The 25,839-nt window shown below is 40.3% G+C and overlaps 1 protein-coding gene across 5 annotated transcripts in view; it reads right to left on the bottom strand.

The window, feature by feature from the left end:
- Positions 1-25,839, bottom strand: part of COL16A1 (collagen type XVI alpha 1 chain) — a 218,845-nt gene that overhangs the window by 34,204 nt on the left and 158,802 nt on the right. The window contains exons 37-49 of one of the 5 annotated variants that reach the window (XM_026702697.2): positions 24,194-24,262; positions 23,386-23,439; positions 17,824-17,850; positions 17,538-17,603; positions 17,300-17,353; positions 17,111-17,164; positions 13,138-13,191; positions 12,737-12,772; positions 7,517-7,621; positions 6,509-6,541; positions 839-913; positions 708-752; positions 201-245 (exon numbers count right to left, since the gene is read on the bottom strand). In XM_026702697.2, coding sequence (XP_026558482.2) covers positions 201-245; positions 708-752; positions 839-913; positions 6,509-6,541; positions 7,517-7,621; positions 12,737-12,772; positions 13,138-13,191; positions 17,111-17,164; positions 17,300-17,353; positions 17,538-17,603; positions 17,824-17,850; positions 23,386-23,439; positions 24,194-24,262 — 717 coding nt within the window. The remainder of the gene's footprint in view (positions 1-200; positions 246-707; positions 753-838; positions 914-6,508; positions 6,542-7,516; positions 7,622-12,736; positions 12,773-13,137; positions 13,192-17,110; positions 17,165-17,299; positions 17,354-17,537; positions 17,604-17,823; positions 17,851-23,385; positions 23,440-24,193; positions 24,263-25,839) is intronic. The other 4 variants (XM_087939551.1, XM_087939553.1, XM_087939552.1 and 1 more) reach the window with 4 other exon arrangements.

Below are 25,839 nucleotides of genomic sequence, written 5' to 3'. Positions count from 1 at the left end.
AAAATTCTAGATAGCATAGCATCCCTGAGCCAGGAGAAGGACTGAGGAAGAGCTACAGACCAGGTGGCAGCACATGGGAATATAGGCTGGGTGAGATATTAGACCCATAACCTGGAGAAGAAGGGAGGAAGTAGGATGAGAAGCCAAACAAACAGCAGCAACAAAGGACTGCACAGAGCACGTGCTTTATCGGTTCTTACAGGTAATCCAGGTGGGCCAGTCATTCCCGGAAAACCTGGGGGCCCCTACAGGAAGAAACAGGGAGGTCATCACTCAGTCATCACATTGGCTGGACTAGGGAAAGCAGGCAAACAAAGGAGCTTTTGTTGAAGATAAGGCCAATCCTTTGCAACATATTATGCATTTCTGCTTAATTCAAGTGTAAACTTCCAAGTTCTATTGCTCCAAATAGCTGCCAAGAGAACAAACAGTCCATCCCTCCCTTTGTGGGTGTAGGTGTGGATGAATAAACAGGACATTTGTGGGACCAGAATCAGTTGGGCTCTTGCTGAAGAGCAAGACAGCAGCCACCCAACTGAACACTGTCCAGTTGTAGAAGCATCCACTGAGGGGGAAGGCTGGCCTTAAGTGGCTTTACATTCCATGTTTCTTAGACAGGCATCAGATTATGCCAATCCATGATGCTGCAGGGGGTAAAGGCTTAGGGGAAAGATCTAAGCAGAAATTGGTTCAAAGGATATACTTACAGTTGGTCCAGGTGGGCCTGGAGAGCCTCGTAAGCCTGGTGGGCCCTAAGGAGAAGCCAAGACAAAATTCATTTCTGAATTCAAGGAACTGCAATACCATCCTGGCTCCTTGATCTCTCCAGTGGCTTTACCTGCTCACCCCTCTGTCCAGGATAGCCAGGGCTTCCAGGATGTCCTCCAGCACAATCAGGATCATTGTTATCAGACTGGAAGAGAAGACAAGATGACTCAAGTGGTTAAGGATCTGCAACAGTTTCAAAACCCAAGATGGACTCTGCTGGATGAAAGCTCCATTTCTGCCACAGTAATTCTAGTGGTCACTGTTTCCTGACAGATTTCTACCTCTTCCTGGGCTTCTGCTCACTCTAAAGCTTTCCAAAAGACCAAACTTAAATATTATTTAAGATTAAATATTGAGAATGAAGCACTCTCCCACTTAGTAAATTGCCTCCATCCAAATCTGGATTTCCACCCATGCCAGTACCTATGAACATCCATTTGAGTTTGTTTCAAGCAAATATCAAGAAATCTCATTTAATTGACTGCTGGATAGCCATGGATTGAGACTGGGAATTACTAGGGATAAAATTCCATGAATTTTATTCCATGAATAAAATTATTTATTCCATGAATAAAATTCCAAGGAGCCAAATGAGGGTTTTTTTTGAAGGGGGAAGGGGGAACCAATCTTTGGTGGAACCAAATGTCAGAACCCCAGACTGATTGCATGAATGAACAGGAATGAGTTTAGAACCCTCCATGTCCCTTGGGCCATGGTAAATGGTGTGAGTGAATTTTTCAGGGCTGCTTTGTATATTTACATGCCTTGTTGGGCACAGACACACTATTTCTAGGCTTAGAGCTATTCTGAAGGCCAGACTAGACGCCACATCAGGAGATTATTAGGTAGCCAACCATTGTTTTTCTTAAATGGAAAATGCGCTTGCAGGCTCCTAGATTGCAATAGCACTCAAAACTCTTGCCTAACTGACTCACATAGAGAAAGAAATATTTCAACCCCCAGCGCCCCACCCCCACCCCAATTCCATGATATTTCTCTAATATCACCAGCCAACAGCAATGGTGGTAATGGTAAAAACAAAATCAAGATGGTGGCTGCAATCGCACCATTGAAGTCCTATGGGAAATTTTAATCTATAATCTATCATATTTAAGAACTGCTCATCTCTCTCACCCAGAGAGACTCTGGGTGGTGTATAATAAAATATTAGAAGCATAAAAACAGTAATTGCAAGAGGGGATGGTTTCAGGGCACTAAACAGACCCAAGGCTGCATGCTCCTCTGAGAGCTAGAGAGCTCTTTGTCAAGAGGTCTGTGAGGGGGAGTGTTCCATGCAGGCGGGGTTGCAATGGTCTAGAACAGGGGTCTCCAACCTTGGCCGCTTTAAGACTTGTGGATTTCAACTCCCAGAATTCCTCCGCCAGCAATTGCTGGCGGAGGAATTCTGGGAGTTGAATCCACAAGTCTTAAAGTGGCCAAGGTTGGAGACCCTGGTCTAGAAGGCTCTTTTTCTGGACCCCCGCCTGTCAGACTTTTTTGGCTGATGGGTTCCACAGGATAGCTTCTCTTCCTTTTTTTTTTTGTAAAAAGTTTTTCATTTTTTATATTTCAAAAACATCTCTTTTAGTGAACAGCACGGTTCCAGGTTTTCACATTTCCATACAAGCATGACCTTAGTTATATATTCATCTTTCACATTTAGTTTATATCATATCATTACATTTCATATTTTCTATCCATTTTCTCAGATATTCTTATGGTCTTCAAATTTATTTTATATACGTTCTATTCCTTTCTTAACTTATTTCTTTTTATTTTAAATAGTTCTCATATCTTCACCTTCATTATACTTTATATTTTAATCTGTCACATTTGCAATTTCATCACATATTCTTATTTCATTATTCCAAAAGTTCAATCTTGATTCTAATAATTCAAAAAAGTTTCCCCTTTGCTTACTAATTTGAGTGTACCACCCCTTTATCTTATTATATATCATTTAGTTAACTCCTGTTTAATTCATAATAGTAATTTATCACAATGTATTCACTTATCATCTTGAGAATCAGTAATAATAATAATCTCCTAATAACTACTTAACACATATACATTTTAGGCCAGATTCCACATGGTATTTTCCCCTTCAATTACATTAAATCATTTATAATTTCAAATGAATCAATCTATTCAATTAATCATAAAAAATTGATCTTAGTCTTTTTGTAGAAATCCTCTTAATGCATTTTAACTATATTCTTAAATTTATTAAACATATTTAGCATATTTATCATAGTTTCTTTTTCCCACATTTATTCCATTTATCTCTGTATGTAATTTAACAATATCAAGTAGTCTAGTAACAAAGAAACATCAGTTCCAATCTTTACATTTTGAGAATCTATATTTTTCTATATCCTAGATAGTTCAAATGCCATTATATTACACCACATTACCTTGCAGAAGCCCCTTTCTTAACTCTAATCTATCCATTATCTTTATGTCTCTTGACTAAACAATGTCTTTTCATTTTTGTACAATTTCCATATCTCCTCGTTTCCTGGTCCTTTCTCTTATTGTTTCTTTTTTTCCTTCATTTTTCCCCTCCATTTCTTGCTCCAGTTTTTATCCCCTCCCTCTTTAAAATTTCCCTCTGTAATCTCCTTTTCTGCTATTTTCATATTCTTTGGCTTTCAAAAGATTTCCCTTTTTAATTGCCTCCTCAAATCTCCAAGTTTTAATTCCTATTCTTTTTCTCTTTTGCTTTAATATCCCTTTGTTCATTGAAGCTGGCATCTTCTTTAATTCTTCATACTCCAAAATTGCCATTTCTAATTATTGTAAAGCTAGGTAGTACGTCTCACCTCTTTCATGTAACATTTCTTTCATGTTTCTTAATTCCATTTTTAGTTCCAAAAAAAGTTCTGCCATTTTTAAGCACTTCTTTTATATTTTCTTTATCCCTTTCTTTAGTCTTTAAATCCAAACCAATTGTCCAGTAATTTAATTTAACCAGTGTCTTTGATGTTTATTTCTAACTATGAGCTTCCATTAAATCCTCTTTAAGTTTTTCCAAGTTCATCAAACAGTCCAGTGTCCATAAGTTTAAATTTTTGCCAAATCACCAAACAATCCCAGAGTAATTTCTTCACGTTTCTTTCTTTTATTTTGATATTCTGTATTTAAAACTTTCACTTTCCAGGGTTTCTATTTTATTGAAACAAAGTTTCTCTTATTTTGTATCAAATTCCACTTTTGAAAGAACCAGGCGTTTTTAAAGAGTCACTAAAATTTTTCTTTTACCATTTGGTGGCGCTGTCTGTTATGTCCAAGTTCCACACACACCCCGCCACTTACTTTTCTCTCATTAGGGCTTTTAAGTCCAATTAACAATTACTGGGTTTTTTTTTTGACACATTCAAGTCCAGCTTTTATTTATGCCTATTTAGTGCCAAAATCATTTATTTATCCAACAAGTTTTTTCTTCTAGCTTCCTCCTTGAATTTAGCTCCTTTCAAAGTTCAAAGCCACTTTCAGCTGTCAATTTTCCCCCACTTTTTCTGGTCAACGCTTTTACTATCTTTCTTTCTTAAGGTTTCTTTTTAGCTTAATTCTGGGGTACCTTAGTGTCCATATGTTAATTAGTTTGCCTGGTCTCTACACTGCCGACTTCTTCTCTGCTTCAGCATGATCTTATTTCCTGAATGGCTTCCCATCTTCAGTGCAACCATTAAAGACTGCCGCTTACTCCTGTCTTCAAGGGGAGTAGGCCAAGCCAGGGAGGGGAGATGTGGCTCCCCTTGACCCCGCTGGCAGTCTCCCCCTCTTTCCCCACCCCTCCGAGGTAGATCCGGTCCTGTTTGGGACCCTCCAACAAGGTAAACATAGATTGAGGCCACGCACGATCACGGTCTCTGATCCGTTGTTGATGGAAGCGCCACCAGAAGCCTTCAAGATAGATTCTCTTCCTGACTGGGTAGGACAGAATGATGTGATGAGGTAAAGATGGTTCCATAGGTAGCCTAGCCCCATGCCATGTAGGGCTTTGAATCACCAACACCTTGAATTGGCCCAAGAAACAGAGCAACTTGTACAATAGAGATGTTACAGGCACGGTTCTTTGGGTGCCCAAGATTGCCCGTGCCATCACATTCTGTACCAGCTGAAGCTTCTGGATACTTTTCAAGGGTAGCCCTGTGCAGAACATATTGAGATGAGTGACCTAGCAGGAGGCCTCCCTGCCTAGGAAAGGGTGTAACTGGTGCACAATACAAAATGGAGCAAAGGTTCTCCAATCATGACGGCCACCTGCTCTTTGTGACTCCAGGAGGGCATCATGCAGTTAATCATGCAGTTGTAGCCTTGACATTTTTTGACTGCAGACACTTCTGCCACCAGCTCCAGCTGGATTGGAAATTTTTAAATATTCATAGGGAAATCAACCATAGAATATCAACTCAGTAATAACTTTGGACAATTTGGCATTTCTTAATTTATTAATGACTGCTAACGAACTCTGGAGTGTCCTGAACTTAGAGACCCACCAAATCCCTGTTTGGAAACACCTGATCCACAAATGTTCTTGAGTCCTGGGACTAAACAAAACAAATCAGCCTTTTGAACAGCTGTTTTATCTTTTTAATTCTTTTATAGAAAAACTGTGACTGTTCATACATTTTAAGCATGCTTAGTCGGAATTGCTTGGTGCTTATTTACAGTGTGTTTGTTTCTTTTACTCCACTCAATTACTTGCACGATCCTTGTGCAATACAGGAACAATTGCACCATTTTGGATGCTTTGTGGCAGTTGGGTGAGAATTCTTTTTCCCATTTTCCATGGCACAGCTGGCATCAGAAAATATTTTCTGGATTTAGACATTTTCTAGCTGTTTTCTCTCATCTCTAGCAAACCTAGTTCTTGTCACGTAGCTTCAGTGCTCAAACAATGGCTGCATGCACACAATGCGCTCTGTTAGATTAACCCAAATTTTACAAAACTATTGAACCTTAGATTACTCAAATAATGTGTGTTCATGCAACCCAACTTAGCATGCTGACCAAGTTTGGAAATGTGTGGCCATGTGTGGTTAAGAGGGTTGAATGAACACAGTCACTGAGTGACTATGTTTCACTCTTTAGAGAAAGAGTGAAATGGCTTGGGTCAAGAATATTGGCTGTGTTGGTGTTAAGGACAACTGTACTGTGGGGAAGACCTCTTTCAGTGAAACAACCATCTACTGACCATCATTTCATGATGATGATGGTAATTAAATTTATTATGGCCACTCACTCCAAAAGATTTTGGGTACCTTACAATATCTACTATTTTATGTGTTACCAATAAGTAATAGTTGTTGTCTTTATATACCAATAGCTAGACAAAATAAATAATAATAATTGATGGTATCAACAGAATCAAGAATTAATATAATACCACACTACTATCCAACTTAAGGTCACAACTAAAATACAGAACTTCAGAAATGTGAATAGCCAATATCCTTTAAAAAATTCATTGAAATGTTTATTTAGACAGCAGTCCAGTTTTTCCAGAAGAACTAATACCTAAACCAGCTTTGCAAAGGCCCATACAAATGGCTTGTTTTTAGAAAGATCAAATTCCCAATATAATTTTGGTGAGAATTGATTCCTGAGTACAGAAATAGGTATCCTGTTGTTTTTTGCATATTATTTGGTAGAAAAGAAGTGATACTAATTTGTTATGTCTTTATCTTTGCTTTGCAGCCTTATGGATAAATATCTGGCCTAGAGATTTACTCACCTGGGGTTCTTCTGCACGGAACTCAGTGTGGCACTGAAAGTAGAAGAGATGCATCATGAGTTTAATTCCTAATCCAGAATTTACAGCACACTAAAGTTCTGCAGATACTAAATTTGCTTGATCAGTGCAGGACTAATTCAATTGAAGAATCCACTCAAGTTTTCTTTTGAGCCTATATATTTTTCAGGATGCCAATAAAGCAATTGGCAACTGATGAGCATGTTCCAGGTCCCCTTGTGATCATGGTAAGGTATAAATTGTGGGTCAGGCATTGCACTTAGGTTTGTTCCCCTTTGTGATATATGGCAGCGCATGAGACCTGAATGTATTTATGGAATCACACAAAGAAATTGCTCAGGTGAGTGAAGCTGATGGAGATATAGTATCTCCAATTTGCTTCAATTGGTTGGGAAATCTCAATGTGTTAAGTCAAGTCAAGACATCCTTAAGTGGAACTCAACTTCTCACGACTGCTGGAAATATCTAATAGCTCATTTGGCAATGATACAGAAATGCTTTACTACTCTTTTACTGAATATTTTTAAAATTCACAATCTATCATTCAGTCTGGGGTTTTGTCAACCCTCCAAACCAAATATCAACCAAACCAAACCTTGAGATCATCCAATTTCAACTGAGAATGCCTCCTGCTATATGAGATCTAAAAGACTATTGTTAGGAATCTGTCCACCAATTAGTTGGGTTGGCAATATATAAACCAGCAATGTATGTTTGTAGTTTTAAGACAAAATCACTGTGTCATGGACTACCTATATTAGGATCCCAGAAATAAAGAAAGTTCCAAAAAGATTTTTGGGATGGTCAGACCTGTGCCATTTTCTGCAATGCAAGGATTCCTCTTAATGCTTCCCTCCAGTCCAGCTGGAGATTCCATCACACATATGCAGTGTGACTGCACAATGATTGAAAGTGTGTGCATTTCAGATGGACACCCTTGCAAGCCCACTGAATCTGCTTTGTGGCTGAAGAGACTCAGAGTTAACTCACCTGTGCACAATTATCTATTCCTGGAGCTCCGGGTTGTCCCTGATCTCCCTTTTCTCCTTTTATCCCATTAGAGCTTTGGGAGTTGCAATCTGCACAGTAGGTTTTCTGCTATAAGAGAAGAGAAAGAATGTAAGTCTAATAAGGTTTACCACTTGAAATATGGATTGAAATAACCAGAGATGGCCCTGAGTTCAAATATAATGATGGCTCGGTGGCCCCAAAATTTTGTAGAGTTGTATGCAAAAATGAGTCCAGCAAATGTATATTCATTCATACAATAAACATCATTGCAAAAAACAATCCCAACCACAAAAAACTTCGCTCAGGGCCAGACTTATCCATACTGCAAAGAATCCGCTCCTGTGAACTCCACACTGAATTCAAAAGACGTCTAGACAACGGAGAGAAGGACCTGTACATTGACTACTGCACTGATTGTATCAAAAGTAAGTCACACAACCCACAACTCAGCATCCAACCCTACCACATCCATCCCACCATCACTCAAAACTAGGCACGCACACCCCTAACTACTTCAATTCCAACTACAACTGGCCTTAAATGCAAGCTACTCAATGCAAGAAGCCTTGTGAATAAAATACCTGAATTTCTCCTCTTACTAAATATGGCTAAATTCAACATCATATTTTTCTGTGAAACATGGCTCAATGCATCTCTCCCTGACTCCATTACCACAGTAAGAGACTATCATGTTTACCAACCAGATTGTGAAATCCGTAGAGGAGGTGGTGTTGCTATCTTCTATAAAAAATCCCTACATCTAAAAAACATCCAAGTTACCTAGGAGCTTGCTCTTCCTGAGACCATAGTCTGTGAACTGTCCTTAAATATCACATTTTGGTTCTTACAATGTTACAGAGCCCCTGATTATGACATTGAACATGTAAACAAGCTAAATACACTACTAACATGGGCAGCATCCTGCCCACACGCTTTTATCTTTCTTGGTGACTTCAATCTACCTCATATTAACTGGACCCTAAACAAATGTACAACTGAACTCATACATGCAACCTTCTACAATGCTGTAACAAATCTGGGACTGGAACAACTAGTAACCAACAATACTAGGCTTAACAACTGCCTCGCTCTCATCTTCTGCAATAGTTTGAATTCAATTTATGGAATACAAATTAAAGAACCCTTTTCCAACAGTGACCACAACATGATTGACTTTTGTCTCAACATATGTCCGCACAAAATCCGCACAAATCTGGTCATGTTGTCAACTTCAAAAGCTGATACAAAAATTTATGCCACCAGATAAAGACTGAATGCACCAATTATTACATTAAACAAGAGGAAAACCTTCTACGCACCAATTCCACCCACACTTTCTACAATTTTGTAAACAACAAACTAAAAGAGTCAAGCTCCTTCCAACCCCTGAAAGGACCTAATGGTAAAGACTGCAACGATGACACCATTAAAACCAACCTCTTTAACACATTCTTTGGTTCAGTATTTGTAAAAAGCAATGGATCATGCCCAGTATTTCCTAGTCGAACCACAGATGATCTAATACATATCGATTTTACAGAAGACAATGTTGAAAAAGCACTACGCAATCTAAAACCATCTCTATCTATTGGACCGGATGGAATATGTGCCTACTTCTTAAAAAGCTATCTACTGCCATAACTGAACCTCTAAGCATAATCTTTGAAAAATCTTTCAGGACCAGCTCTTTGCAAAACCTATGGTCACAAGCCACAGTCATCCCCATCTTCAAATAGGGAGATCCCAGCCTAGTTGAAAATTACAGACCAATCTTTTATGCTGCATCACCTGTAAAATCATGGAATCAATTATTAACCAATCCATTATCCTCCACTTAGAGACAAACAACCTACTCTCTAATAAACAATTTGGTTTCAGAAAAAAACTATCCTGTAATCTGCAACTCTTACACTGCAAAAACATATGGACTACACAACTCAATCAGGGCAAAGCAATAGACGCAAGCTACATAGACTTCTATAAAGCCTTTGATTCAGTGGTATAAACTACTCCTAAAACTAAAATCTTATGGTATCTCTGGACACCTGCATAACTGGATAGAAGCATTCCTGTCAAACAGACAACAAATGGTCAATATTGGGAGCGTCCTATCAGATTTTGTACCTGTCAACAGTGGTGTCCCCCAAGGCAGAGTTCTAGGACCAACTCTCTTCATGCTAAATGACCTCTGTGATCATATTAAGAGCAACTGTGTTCTCTTTGCTGATGATGTAAAGCTATTCGACACCACAGACAATACTGCTACCCTTCAAAAAGACCTCGACTATGTGTCAGAATGGTCAAACAAATGACAGCTTCAAATCTCAACAAATAAATGTTCTGTCTTACATATTGCCTGCCCCAAAATCCGAAAATAAAATACAAGTTGAATTGTCAAGACCTTGTTGATTATCCAAATGCTGTCAAGGACCTTGGAGTACTCTAATGATCTAAGTGCTAGAGCCCACTGTAACTACATAGCCAAAAAGGCATTAAGAGTTGTTAACCTAATTTTACATAGCTTTTTCTCTGGTGATATCACACTACTAACTAGAGCATACAAAACATTTGCTAGACCAATACTTGAATACATCTCATCAGTCTGGAACCCACATTATGTATCTGATATTAACACAGTTGAGAAAGTCCAGAAATATTTCACAAAAAGAGTTCTCCACTCCTCTACTCGTTGCAGAATATCTTATGCCACCAGACTCAAAATTCTAGTCCTAGAAAACCTAGAACTATGCCGCCTTTGGTCTGATCGAAGTTTAGTATATAAAATCTTACATTGCAATGTCCTACGTGTCAATGAATACTTCAGCTTCAACCATAATAATACAAGAGCACACAATAGATACAAACCCAAGGTAAACCGCACCGAAATTGATTGCAGGAAATACGACTTCAGCAACAGAGTGGTCAATGTCTGGAATACTCTACCTGACTCTGTGGTTTCTTCCCCAAACCCCAAAAACTTTAAACTTAGACTATCTACTATTGACCTCACCCCTTTCCTAAAAGGTCTGTAGGGGGCATGGATAAGCGCACCAACGTGCCTACTGTCCCTGTCCTATTGATTCTTTTTTTTCTCTTATATTATCCATTTCATATATTTATAACTATGTTTATACTTATATCTATAATCTTGTAAGTGATTGACAAATCAAATAAATAAATAAATTAAATAAATAAAAATAAATGGATGTTTCTCAGCTAGAGATATAAGCTGGATCAGATGGAGTGATAGTATTTCATACATGTCTGATTCTGGAAGAACCACAGAGTCCAACCTTCTGCTTCATGGAGAAATCTAAATTGAAGTGTCCCCGAAGGAAGACCATCCAACTTCTGCTTGGACCTGCTGAATGAAGGACAGTCCTCCAACTTCCTTTGGTAATTGACCCTACTACTGAACTGCTCTTGTGCCTGGAAATATTTCTTCACATAAAGTTGAATTTTGCTCAATTATTTAATTTATATGCTGCCCATCTTCCCAATAAGGCAACACTTATCTTAGCATCAGTCTAAAAATCAGTCTAAAAATTCATGCCTTCTGAAATCATAGAAAATGGGCCACACATAATCAATTTCTACTTTCATTCAGCCATTCATATCTCTCTAAAGTAAATGATTTATAATACTCTTTATAATAATTTATAATACTCTATAATTCTTGGGTGAAGTTTTACAGCTTTGGTGAAAATTCCTTATGATTTGCTTCAGAGTATTTCTAGAGTGCTACCTTAGCAACTTTAACATATATGGCAGAGGTGGTATTCAGCAGGTTCTGACCAGTTTTGGAGAACCAGTAGCGGAAATTTTGAGTAGTTCAGAGAACTGGCAATTGCCACCTCTGACTGGAGATTTTACAGTATCCTTCCCCTGCCACGCCCACCAAGCCACGGCCACAGAACCGGTAGTAAAAAAAATTGAACCCCACCACTGATATATGGATTTCAACTCTTAGAATTCCCCAGCCAGCTATGCCGACTGAGGAATTCTGGGAATTGAAGTCCACTTATTTTAAAGTTGCCAACATTAAGAAATCCAGAGCATTATCGTATCTCCTGCTTATTCATTTTTTCTCAAGGAAAACTCCCAGTATCTCTGTTAGACCTAGTTTCTAGTCCTATGATTGTCATCTTTTTCTATGGTATTCCATTTTCTCTGAGCCCTTGATAAATGAACAATTTCCCATGTTCTTCTCTGCTCTTACAGTAGTTACTTGTGTTAGTGTTTAGAACAGTTGAAAAATGTAGTTTAGATTTAATGATCAGTATCCTGAACCCTCTCAGAAAATCCATTGTTTTCTTTGCAGAATAACCAATAACCCAAATGAGCAAATTCAGGATTGATATTTTGTATTGCGTTGCAATATTGTACAGGTAGTCCTCAACATATGACCACAATTGAGCCCAAAATTACTCTGTTAAGTGAGAAATTTGTTAAGTGAATTTTACCCCATTTTACGATTTTCCTTGCCACATTTAAGTGAATCATTGCAGCTGTTAAATTAGTTAACATGGTTGTTAATTAAATTTGGTTTCCTCATTGACTTTGCTTGTCAGAAGGTCGCAAAAGGCAATTTCATGACTCTGGGATACTACAATCATCATAAAAATGAGTAAATTGTCAAGCATCCAAATATAAATCAGGTGACCATGGGGATGCTACAATGGTCGTTAAGTGTGAAAAACAGTTATGTCATTTTTTTCAGTAAACGGTCACTAAATGAACTGCTGTAAGTCGTGGACTACATGTATTGTACTAAATTGTCCTCAACTTATGACTGATTGCCTAGTGACCATTCAAAGTTATAAGGCGGTTACAAAGATGTATTTATGACCCGATTTTGAAGTTACCACCTCTCCATGGTCACACAGTCACATTTTTGGGTGCTTGGGAACTAGCTCATTTTTATGGCTATTTGCAATGTCCCATGGTGACATGACCAAGATTTTTGGCACTCTTTGCTGCTCTTTACTTTTAGTTTCCAACAAAATATGCCGATTGGGTATAATGAATTCGCTTCACCACCACAGTGTTTGCTTAATGACCACGATAGAAAAAGTCATAACATTGGGACTCATCACATGGTGACCCACTGAATGACTTCATTGACTAACAACAGTCACAGGTCAAGGACCACCTGAACTACATAAAAGAAACATTATGATGATGGTCATATTGTCCTACCGTTTCTACAGAAATGCTCTCTTGTGGTAGAGGATTCTGCAATGGGGAGAGAAAGCAAGAGAAATAAAGGGTGCATGGAAAAAAAGGTAGTTCTAGTTTTGTTTTCTTTTACAGGAAAAAAAAAGCACAACAGAGTTATGAGCTTCTAGGGTTGTTGCCAAAAGCGGTGGGAGTCCCTAAGCAATTCTTCATTGATGTTGCTCTGCTTTTTTTTTTTTTTTTGCTTTGCTTTGCTTTGCTTTGCTTTGCTTTGCTTTGCTTTGCTTTGCTTTGCTTTGCTTTGCTTTGCTTTGGAAGCTCTTCTGCACTTGGAAGATGGCGGCAGCTGCACAAAGGGGAGAGCAGCAAGCACAGGCCTGAGCAAGGGCAGGGAATAGCGGACGCTGCAGTCCTGTACCTACCCTTCCATCTGATAGCCCAGGTACTCCCGGCAAGCCATTCTCTCCTGGGATGCCCTAAAGGCAAGGAGAAACTTTGAATACGTGAATCCTCCCTGGCTATTGTCTTCCAAAGGAATCCGGTTGCCACCCAATGGGACTTCAAGGCCCTGTTCCCCTTCACCTAACACCTGCCCAAAGATTCTCCTCCACGCTTTTTCAGACCCTTCACCTATTTTTCCGGCCGTTTTCCTGAAAAGACAGGGCTACGGTGGTGTAGAAGAAGATGGATCTTTGGAGATGTAGCAGTAGTTGTGAACACCCATGTCTCTGTAACTTCTACCTCTGGATGAGAACCCAAACTGTACAGAGAAATGTCCCCCTTCAGCCAATTCTGAAATTTCTCCCTTCACCCCTGTCAAATCCTAGGGAATCCGATTCTCGTTAACTTACTTTTCCACTCCCCTCTACACTTTTCCTTGTATGACCCATCATGATTTATGATGCCCAGCTTTCTCAGATACAGAATCAATATCTACAAATGTATGAAAAATGTCCCCATCTATTCTCTGCCTCCTGAGTCCCAGCTGATTGGCTGGGTCTTCTTTGGTTGCCCTGCACAGAAGAATGGAGCCGGAAAGAAGAAGAAGAAGAAGAAGAAGAAGAAGAAGAAGAAGAAGAAGAAGAAGAAGGAGAAGGAGAAGAAGAAGAAGAAGAAGAAGAAGAAGAAGAAGAAGAAGAGAAGGAGGAGGAAAAGGAGGAGGAGGAAAAAGAGGAGGAGGAGGAGGAGAAGAAGAAGAAGAAGAAGAAGAAGAAGAAGAAGAAGAAGAAGAAGAAGAAGAAGAAGAAGAAGAAGAAGAAGAAGAAGAAGAAGAAGAAGAATTTATTGTCATTGTACAAGTACAACGAAACTGTGGATGCACCCCAGCAGCTGTTCTCAATACAATAAAACCAAAGCAGGTTAATGGGGTGGAGAGGGAATGGGATTTTGCAGTAACTTTCCATCTGGAGTGGGGTGGGCATGGATATTTTAGAGTATCCTTCCCCTGTCATGCCCACCAAGCCATGCCCACCAAGCCAAGCTACACCCACCAAGCCATGCCCAACACCACAGAACCAGTAGTAAAAAAAATTGAATCCCACCACTGCCCCTAATCATTCTGGTTGCTCTTCTCTGCACTTTTTCTAGAGTTTCAGCATCCTTTTTATAGTGTGGTGACCAAAATTGGATGAATTTTTCTAGATGTGGTCTTACTAAGGCCTGATAGAATGGTATTAGTACCCCATTTATCTTGATTGTTTCCCTCTGTTAATGCAACTTAGGATTGCATTGGCTTTTTTGGTTGCCGTTGCACACTGCTGGCTCATATTTAGCTGGTTGTCCACTAAGACTCCAAGATCCCCCACTCAGTTACTGCTCTTAAGCCTGATTTCACCCAATCTATATGTGTGCTTTTGGTTTTTCTTGTCTAAGCGTAAGGCTTTACTTTTCTCTAAATTCAATTTCATTTTGTTAGATAGGGCCCAGTGTTCAAGTCTATCAATATCCCTCTGGATCTTGAGCCTATCATGTAGGGTGTTGGCTATTCCTGCCAGTTAGGTATCATCCACGAATTTGGTAAGTTCCACTTCTATTCCCTCGTCTAAGTCATTTATGAAGATATTGAAGAGTACTGGGCCTAAGATGGAACTTTGTGGTACCCCACTGCTTACTTCCATTCATGTAGACGTAGATCCATTAAGGACTACTCATTGGGTACAGTTTATCAGCCAGTTAAGAATCCATATGGTGGTGATGCTATCGATCCCACTTTTTTGTATCTTGCCAAGAAGTAGGTTATGGTCTACTTGTCGAATGCCTTGCTGAAAGAGAACCTCTCCTGATTTCCTGCTCTGAGACCAATAAAGCCACAGATGATCTCCCAGGGGAACATAATATTTCCAAGGCATATTACACTTCACTATCTTTCCAAAAACTAATTGACATTTAACACCATGCTGCACAAAGTTATACAAGAGGAGGGAAATTATTTCTGTCCTTTGCCTCTTTTTATTTGGCCATCCCTCAGCTTCCCACTTTGCACTTTCCAGCCTTCTAGCAATTTCATTGGTAAAATCTGGCAGCCTGACTTTGCATGGAAAATTAGTGCGGTTTTGCACAAGCCATTATTTGAGAGCCGAAATGCTACTTTCTGGATTTCTCTTTTTTTTGTGGGGCAGGGGGATTTTCCTCAACCCTGTTTGTGTTAGTTACATCATGACTTTGTTCACTGTGGCTGAAAGAAAGACCAAAATGTTGTTCTTGTCTTTGAAGTAAGCAGCAGCAGCAGAGTGCTGAAGGACAGTGGGAGGGAGAATACAGAATAATAGAATTGGAATGGACCTTTGAGGTCCTCTAATCTAACCTCCTCCTTGAGCTGGAGACCATAAACCAGTTTGGACACATGGTTATCTAATCTCTTCGTAAAAACCTCAAAACTTCTGGAGGCAAATTGTTTTCGCTGATTGATTATTTTCACTGTCAGAAAGTTTCTCCTTAATTCTAGATGGGTTCTCTCTTTGATAAACTTCCATCGATTGTCCTGTCCTCAGATGCTCAACCCCCTCTTCTGTGACCACCCATCAAACATCAGAAGACTGCTATCATGTCATCTCAGTTATCTCTTTGTTAGACTAGCCATATCCAGTTCCCCCAATCGTTCATCATATGTTTTATCCACCAGACCCCTAATCATCTTTGTTTAATGTCTATGGAGATTCTTGGTCATCCAGGTCATGGTTGTCCCAAAGGTGCTTTTTCACGAGGCAACTGGACTTTCTGGTTTTTCTTAGAAAAAGAAAACTCACAGTCAAGAACATTCAAAGGAAACCAGAAAATCCAGTTGCCTCTTGAAAAGCACCTTTGAGACAATCATCTTTGTTGCCCCTTCTCTGCACTCTTTCTAAAGTCTCCACATCTTTTTTGTATTATGGTGGCCCGAATTGGATGCCGTATCCCAAATGTGGTCTTACCAAGGCAGTATATAGTATATACTACTGTATACCATACACTTCACGTGATCTTGATACTATCCCTCTGCAGTTTTGATTTGTAGCTATCATGCAGATGAGGAGAACCCCGTAGGACTATAGATGAACACATATCTGTTGTTTGTTCGCTTATTGCTCCCCCTTCCCCCAACACCATTAGACAATCCTTCTGCTGCTTCTTGATGAAAACAAGTGCTGGCCTCTCCAGTTATCTTCAGATCAGTATTTCTGAACTGAACAGGAAAAATAGAAAGAAACAGCACTAAAGGGATTACTGGAGAGCCCCACTTGTCCATTACAAATCATTCAAATGAAAGGGTGTCCTGTAGAAAAAAAAAACACAGCAGCAAGACTGTAATGGGTTTTTCAGAGCCTGGGAAATAGATTGGCCATTTGCAAAATATTACTAGCACAGATGCCTGCACAATCTTCTTTTATCGGCAAAACGGGTAGCCACCTCATTGTGTCACATTTAGCAAAATAAATTGGATGTTAAAAGTAAATGTATCCAACTGCTAACATTTCTGAAACCAAATCCCTTTTCTTTTCAATCTGGTTAAAGTTGATGCTGAGAATCTTGCTCCTGGGGGGCTTGATGCAAAATCTCCTAGGTCACCTTCCTCTGCAAAGCACTACTGGGTGAAAGGTGGTCCTTTAGATGTGGTTGCACTCTAGCACCCATCGGTTGCAGTTAAAATGGCTGAAGGCCAGGAATAAAGAAGGTTGTGGACCAAGAACATCTGGAGGGCTAGAACTTAGCTACTACTGCTCAAAACACTACTGATGGGGATTTTGTGCAGCCACAAGAACATCAGGGAGGGATTTCTGAGTGTACCACTTTAATGAGGGTCACTGTAGTGGTGCTATATTTACAAGGCCTCCTCAGTTCCAAAGGCGACAATAATGAAAATTTTTGTGCCCTTGTTCCTGTTTGTCAGAAAGTAAACCTGGCCCTCCGATCACTTACCTGAGTTCCAGGGGCTCCTGGTGGGCCTGGAGGTCCTGGAGCACCTGGAGGTCCCTGCAAGCCACAAATTAAAAGAAAAAGTAATAAGAAAATTCGGCTCTTCAGAGAACATGGAACCCTCCCCAGGATTGAGGAGTCAAAGTTGCCACACACAGAGGAGCAAGCATGCACATACACCCACACACACACCTGAGGGCCCGGCTGAGGCTGCCAGGGGTTCCCGATCCACAGTCCCGGAGCGCCCTGTGGGATCCAAAAGGGGAGAGCATTTAGCAAAGGCCAAGCAGGACATGGGTTCCAGCTTCCGGAGCAGCAAAGGCGTTGAGCAGTTGAGCGAAGAATGGGGTATGGGTGGCTTGAACTCTCATCCAGCCTGGCAGCAAATCCCCAGGGCTGTGGGGAAGCAGGAGTGTGGGGCGACGCTTACCGGAAGCCCAACATGGCTTGTGTCCGTCCGAGGGCCAGGCTGGCAGGTGCATTCGCCAGAATCTCCCTGGGAAGATAAAAAAAACAGGTATGTGGGCTTGAAGAACCTAGTGAGGACAGGTGTGGGGAACAGGGCATCCTTTGCTACTGAAGATTTTCGCTTGATCCATAAACCAAAGTGAGGGGTTTGTATAAAACATTGATGGCATTGAAGGCCCTCAAAATTGAAGTTAAAAACAAGCAAATGTACCAAATAATTATGTAGTAGGATGAGAAGATTAACCCACCTTCTCGCCTTTCGCACCTTTTTCACCCTAGACAAAAATGGAAAAGGAAAGAAAGCAAAATCAAACATGGGCACTATTGTGGTATTAAGAGGCTCACTTAGATCATTATCAGATGAAACTCAGAACTAGCTCCGAAATCTTGCAGAGTCCCCTTGACTAGCATATCTCAGACATATCTTTACTGAGACCCCGTCTAGTCCTTTTTTAAGGTACGTTCTCAGTTCTACCAAAAGTTTTACTAGTTTACCATTCACTGGGACAGATTTCAAGTCCAGCCAGGTCCCAATCAAGAGTTTGATTCTCAAATTCTTTGGAGTTACTAGGAATTAGGCTGAGGAACTTCTGCATCAGGAATAGGGAAATGGGGGCCCTAGAAGACTCCCAGCCCTGTGTCTCCCTTGAAAATGTCTCTGCAAGTATGTGTCTACATGTATCTGTCAAGAAGATGCTTCTCTTTCGGACATCTCTCTTAGGGGATTGAAGAAAAGCGAAAGAGGGAAAAGAAAGGAAGATGGCAGAAAGACTGAGAGATCATCTTCAAACCATTTTAGTTCTGACTCAACTTCAGCCTTGTCCACCCGAAAGAGATCTTGTTCCAAATCAGGCTAGCATTACAATGAACAAACAAACATAAATATATCCCAGATCATAATTCTACTATGAAATCTCCGTGGAGATTGTCAGTCATTCAGGTCGTGGCTGTTCTAAAGGTGCTTTTTTGAAAGGCAACTGGACTTTGTTTTTCCTTGAAGGCCTTTTTGTTTCCCATCCAAGAAGCTTCTTCAGTTCTTGGATGAGAAGCAAAATACTTTCAAGGGAAAACAAAGCACTTTGGGACTACTATGAAATCTGTTTTGGTAACAATTTTGGTATCCCTCCCAATTTTATCATACCTTAAGCCTTTGTCTCTTGGCAACTTAAAAATGTGTGGACTTCAACTCCCAGAATTTCCTAGCCCACTATGCTGACCAGGGAATTTTGGGAATTGACATTTACATGTCTTAAAGTTGCTGAGGTTGAAAAATATTTTCTTAAATAACAATAGCAATAGCACTTAGACATATACTGCTTCACGGTTCTTTAAACAGCCCTCTCTAAGCGGTTTACAGAGTCAGCATATTGCCCCAAACAATCTAGGTCCTCAATTTACCGACCTTGGAAGAATGGAAGGCTGAGTCAACTTGAGCCTGGTGAGATTCGAACTGCCAAATTGCAGGCAGCTGGCAGTCAGCGGAAGTAGCCTGCAATATTGCACTCTAACCACTGCACCACCGTGACTCTTTTATCCAGGTGTTTCAGGCCAGGCCAAGAAAAGGACATCAGATCCAAATCTGATTCAGATGGACTTAGAAAGAGAGTCAATGGATTTGCAAACTTTAATGCATCCCTTCCCAATTTGTTCGCTAAAACAAAATTCCTTAGAGGAGAAGAAGTGTATTGAGGTGTCCTTTTTTGGAGCAAAAGTCTGCCCCACTCTAAACATTTTTAACAGGTGTCCCTTTTGGGGTGGGGGGAGGGATTCTGAGCAAAACGCAGAAAGAATCTTATTCTGTTTTTCATTCAGCTTAGCTCCCATACAGTACAATATGTCTCAAAAGGATTTTTGCAAGGAGAAACATCTGTGTTATTGGTTACTTTCATACAAAATGTTACACTCCCCAACCCTCACAATCTAACAATATCTGCTAGTGAAGCCGATCTCTTTCCTTTTAAAAATAAGTTGACTGCATCATGCATCCTTTACAAAATTTTCAGGCTTTTAAAACTTTAGATCCAATCGTTGCTAACAAGCCATTTTTTGTAACAAATGCTTTAACCCCAAAAGCTGTTTTCACACTTTTCTTTTTTGAATCAATGCCTATGAAATTGAGTTTGGCTTGATTTCCTCAGACAAGTCAGTATTTTCAAAATATCCTCTAGGATTCTGCACAGAAGGCATTTTTAAAAATTATTTTTATGTATGTATTAGTCAAATTTATATGGCCACCCATTTCAAAGAAGCCAGTTTAATAATAATACTAATAGCAGTAATTTTTTTAAAAGAACATCTATATTAAAAGTACAGGTAATTCTTGACTGACAATTGTCAACTCGTGAAGCTTCCCTGACCCGCTCCTGAATTGCCATAGGCAGGGGATGGGAAATTGCGCCTTACAACTGTGCCGGGAAATTTACTCCTCAGTCATAACAGGACGCAATCTGGCCAAGCAAGTCAAGGGCATCTCCAATGGATATCAGCAATGCCTGGAGGGAGTGACTTCCACAACCCGCGAAATTACCTCATTGGGGAACGTGACGGGTGACACATTTTGGGGGGAGGAGGAAACAGGGTCAGAGGTGAGGCTCAAAGGGGGTGAAGTCAGAGTTGGCTTCACCCAGGTAAGGCTGACATGGTGCTCCTAATAAAAGATTGGATTTTTATTGACAGGTGGCTTGAGGCTCTTAATTGTATTAGGTCAGAACCCTGACAACAACTATAATTGAGACTGGAATTATAGCCATACAACATTGTGACTGTTGTTAAGCAGCTCATCATGTGACCAACCCAATTTTACATTTTTTTTTTGTTTCAGTCATAAAGGCGACACCATGACTGTTAAGTGAACTCATTGTCTGCCATGTATATTTTTTTCCTGGACACTGCAAGTAAACACCGATTTTCAACCAAGAAATGTAAATTTTGGTCACATGACTATGGCATGCTACAAATGGCCGCAAATATAATCTGGTTGTCAAGCGCCAAAATGTGATCATGTGACTGAAAATTTACATTTTCAGAATTTTGAATCTATTTTTGGGTCTGTCATAACTGTCATGACTTATAACTGATCAGTCATAAGTCAAGGACTACCCATATCCAGTTCCAAGCCTACCTCTTTGTCTAAAACTTATTTCGCTTCATCCATCATATGGTACTGTTATTTCTAAACAACATCATCCATTTAGATTAGAAAATATTTATAGCCATTAGTTGATTTCCTTATTTGTATCCCCAAATCTAAATGTGGATTTCGTTCCTGGGTCAAATTAAGGAGCTAACACATCCATCAGAAGAAAATTGCTTTCTAAAATCACCAGAGAGAGCTCCCATCCAGCTCCTGTGGGCTCCCTTTCTCGACCAGCAACTTAAAAATAGATGGACTTCAATTCCTAGAATTGGCTGAGGAATTCTGGGAGTTGAAGTTCACGTATCTGACAGGTCTATGGAGATTCTCAGTCATCCTGGTCATGGTTGTCCCAAAGGTGCTTTTTCAAGAGACAACTGGACTCTCAGAGGTGAAGAAGCTTCTTGGATGAGAAGTGAAACACCTTCAAAGGAAAAAAAAACCCAGAAAGTCTAGTTGCCTCTTGAGAAAGCACCTTTGGAACACATACCTTACAGTTGCCAAGGTTGAAAAACACTGGTCTAGAGATATTGTATTTACACAGTTTAATGTATTTCTCTTTCCCCTGTCCTTTTTCCTTCTCTTTATGCACAGAGAAGATCATGCTGGTGGGCTGTTGCACAACCCATCTTGGGCTGGATTATCACTATCTCAGAGGGTTACAAGGGCAACTGGAGGTGTGGCCAAAAAATTAGTATGGCAAGTCATGACAGTACAACCCCATTCTGCCTATTTTTTTTTTAAAGGTGTGATGCACCATGCAGACACCCTGGCCAGGTTACAATTTTTCATTTGCAGTTCACAGAAGCAAAGAAAATCCCATCTCCAGCTTGGCTTCAGCAGAGACGTGTCTCCAAATCCATATTCCACCCAGCCCCTGAACAGCATCGCTGCATTAAAAAAACAGGCGAGATACATGCAAAAATCAATTGGAATTACTTAATAACCAAAGAACAGGTCTCTGAAGACTCTGCATAATGGTTTTTGGATTGGAAGAGTCAAAAGTCTCCCCTTGTGAGAGAGAATGTATAATTAATAACTCTTTATCTCAGTGGCTGATCACATTCTGAAGTTATTAAATAATAAAAAACGGCCCAAATCCAATTTGGTTTTCAATGTTGTATGCTGGCCTTTGAAACACAGCTTGCTATTAGAACAGCAGTGAACATTTGAGCTGTACTTTTCCAATAACCACGAACAATTGCCTATGCTTTGCAAATGAGACGGCATGTTGTGTTCCCCTTGATTTTTTTCTCTATCACCCTGCTAGTCTAACCATGGTTATGTCAGCCTTATTTTCCAGTGGAAATCCAAAATTTTCACCAGGGATGTGCAATCCAAGTGCCCTATGTCCAGATCCTCAAAGCTTGGGAGGGTTGTCTTTACAGCCCCTCCAAAGGTTGCTAGAAAGCTGCAATTCTTATATGAGGCAGAAGAATGTCTAGGAAGATTCTCAGTCATCCAGATCATGATGTCAGCCTTGGAAGCTATTTTTTTTTTGAAGCTTCGAGGCTGCCGCATTCAGTGCCTGGGAATTTGGGAGGGGGGATTTCATAGTGGGGTAAAAGACTAGACACAACAACATTCTTTCTCAGAGAGTCAAGGACATGTTGCCCTGCACCTGAAGGGGAGTGACTGGGATGGATGTCTCCAGTTGGGACAAAGGCTTGATTGGACCATGTGATCAGAGGTGGAATTCAGCAGGTTCTGACCAGTTCTGGAGAACCAGGAGCAGAAATTTTGAGTAGTTTGAAGAACCAGAAAATACCCCTTATAGCATCCTTTCGCTGCCATGCCCACCAAGCCATGTCCACAGAACTGGTAATAAAAAAATTTGAATCCCACTACTGCATGTGATGGACTGATGGGTGCAGGGGGGTGGATTTTTTTATTCTCTTTTGGGAAGAGAAAACCCGGAGCTCTCAGATTTAGGTTTTCCCAGCTGTATCAATATGACAACTCTAATAAGAATTGTTTGTTTCAGTTTGGAGGTTGGCTACTTGGAACACTGACACATGGTTGCCCAAAAAGCACTTTTTCAAAAGGCAACTGGACTTTTTTGAAAATTCAGCTGCCTTTTGAAAAAAGAATCTTTGGGGCATAAGAGGCAGAAGAACAAAAATATTCAATAAGTGGAGACAAAACCTTTATACTAAATTAATTCAATGGGATTTGATTTACATTCATGTGAAATTAAATCCGCCTGGCTCCTCTCTCTCTTTGGCTTTGCTAATTCTGGAACTGTAGACCTGGGCTCACTATTCATGTGCCTTATGGCCTGGAAAAAGCCATTTACTCTAATTTGCACCAATGTTCACACCTGGGCTGTGTCAAGGCTGAATTTGGTGACATTCTATGAATCTGATTCTTTCTTTCTTTGTATTTTGTACTGTACTTCTGTTTCAGAGCTTGCTCCAAACAGCTGCAGAGTTTGGCAAAAGGTAGAGAGATGGTGCTTTAGTAATTACAAGCTTTCCAAGTAGGCCAACCTCTTCCAAAGAAAAAGTGCTTTCTGACACCATTCTGAAATCCAACAGGGTTTTGGAGAAGAATTATCTGTCGCTAGTGCTTTGAGATTTGAGAAGTTTGCAGGTAACTCAAAAGGGTGTACTGGAAGAGATCTTGGAAGTTTTGTATAAATCTTCCCTCAGAGGAACTCAGGTTGCAGCTTACGTACCATCAAACCATTGGAACCAGAAACTCCAGGGGGCCCCTGCTGGCCTTCTGGACCCTGAAAAGAAATATAGCAAAGGGTTGAGACAGTGTTGTAGAGACAGCTCCAGAAACATCATTTTGGCCACTATCAGCCAATTATGGGACACTAGGAGGAGAGGGAGCCAAGAGTCTGAGGCCCCCTCTTTATTTTTTCATTTGTTTCCCCTGCTTGGACAACTGATCCTTTAAAACTCTACCATAATCAGTCCTCCTGATTACAGAAAACACAACCAGACAGAAAACACAACTAGGTAAGTTAAATTTACTTTATTGTAAGAATGCAGTATTAACAGTATTGTGCAAGTCTGAAAGTACGTTTCTGGTCAATCCATGAGGGTGGTGCCTTCCTAAGTTTCTTTCCTTGACCCTTGAGTGACTGGGATCCTCCATCTCTTGTCTGATCATTACCTAGGCAGCATTTCTTCCATTCATCTTCCAGGGCCATTCTCACATACTATTATAACCATTCACTGAGCTTTCTAACGGAAAGACAGCCCTTTCTTACCTCCTCCTCTGATCCCAGATGACAAATTTCTAGCTTGGAAACCTTGGTGGTCTTACTGGACCTCATCACACTCATCCTCCACTTGCTAGCTTGTTCCTATTTGCATGCTCAGGCTCTGCTAAATACAGAGCCCAGGAAAAGAACTGGAAGATTCCAACCAGAGATATTACCCCCGGAGAGAGTGAACAAGACTGGATGGTGGCCAGCTTAAAATTTCCAGGGTCTAAGATGAAAGTGAGGGAGAGGGAAAGATTCTTATACTTACCTGTGGGCCAGGAATTGGTAGACCTGGAAGCCCAGGGGGACCAATGGCACCTTTAACACCTGGTGAACCCTATATGGAAAAACAAAACAAAACATTATAGGTCCTCCTTGACTTACAATCATTTGCTTAGCAACAGTTCAAATTTATAATGGCACTGAAAGAAACTACTTCTAACCAGTCTTCACACATACAGCTGTTGCCTCACCCCCTACATTCCCTCCCCCCAATTCACACATACAGCTGTTGCCTCAAGTAATTCAAGAAATCAAAACTGGGGGGAGCTGACAAATTTGGTATGTATTTATGATGGGCACAGTGCCCTGCAGTCATGTGATCTCTATTTGGGATCTTCCCAGATAGTTTCTGAAAATGGGAGAAGCTAAATTCACTTAATGACTGTATGAGTCATTTAACAACTGCAGTGATTTGCTTAACAACTGTGGCAAAAATTTGCAACAGAAATGCTGGTCCCAACTGCAGTTTTAAGTAAAAGTCTACCTGTGTTATGCACAGGTTCCAGACGTCTCAGTCCAGTCCAAATGCTAAAGCCTCCAACTTGGCTTTGTAATTTGCCCTCTTCTCTACCCAAAGTATCCCAGAATATTCACAAACTGGCAGCTGATTTGAGACACTTATTTATGGTAACAAATATGGGGAATGGAGAAAAAATAATTAATCAGGGGAGCTCATAGCTTCCATATTGATTCTTATTTAGATTTTATTAGCAGCATGGCAGCAAATCTCTCAGAAGAGATCTCAACATGAAACAAAACAATTTTAAGTTCAGTGACCAGAAAACAAAAGATGTAATCATGTACTGCAGTATTATTACATTCTGTCATCAGAGATAACCAAAAAACAAACAAAGGCATGAAAAAGCAAGGGGAAGAAAAGAGTTTTTGCACTGAAATGATGCCAAGTTAATTGTCACATGTCTCAGTGAAAGAAGCACAGATAACCTGTAGCCATCTGTTGGAGCTGGATTACAACTTGTATTAGCCCAGAGCTGGCCATTGGGCATGTGATGGACTCCAACAACACCTCAATGGCAAACGTTCAATGGTATGGTTACGTCGATCATCAGGAAGCACCATGCTACTGGTATTATCCTTACTGGACACTATCAGACATGGGTAGCCAGAATTGTGTATGTAGGGGCTTGACTGTCGGGTGTATGAATGAAAAACAACACAATTAATTGCTCAGAGTAGCTTCTTTGTTGCTGTTTGCCGGCAGATAGAATCTTGCCAGACTAAAGCATACTCTGCATAACTATCAGTTGTGTGAAGGTTATAGGGAGGGTCCCTTCTGGGCCTCTGACTGCAAATCAAGCACTCAAGGCTGATTTGTCTTTTAGCCCCAGATTCAACATCAACATAACATGCGTTTCTCTGAGAGCTGAAGTGACCATTGATCTCATTCTGACATATTCTGTACTATGTATTTCTTCCTACAACATCACTGAGCATCAGGATCTGTATAACTCCTAAAACTAGAGTATTTTATTGTACAAGAGTTCGATGGTGCATGAGAGTTCAATGCCCCAAAGAGGTTTGAACCCTGTAAAATAACATCTGATTACACACACTTGATAATTGTCAATAAGGATGAAGCCAATAATGCAGTGGCTCATGTGGTCAATGTGA

The sequence above is a fragment of the Pseudonaja textilis genome, chromosome 10 (genome assembly GCF_049901715.1).
Source record: "Pseudonaja textilis isolate UNSWEBS1 chromosome 10, rPseTex1.2, whole genome shotgun sequence".
NCBI lineage: Eukaryota > Metazoa > Chordata > Lepidosauria > Squamata > Elapidae > Pseudonaja > Pseudonaja textilis.
Note: the sequence above shows the minus strand (reverse complement) of the source record. Positions and strands in the feature narration are given on the sequence as shown.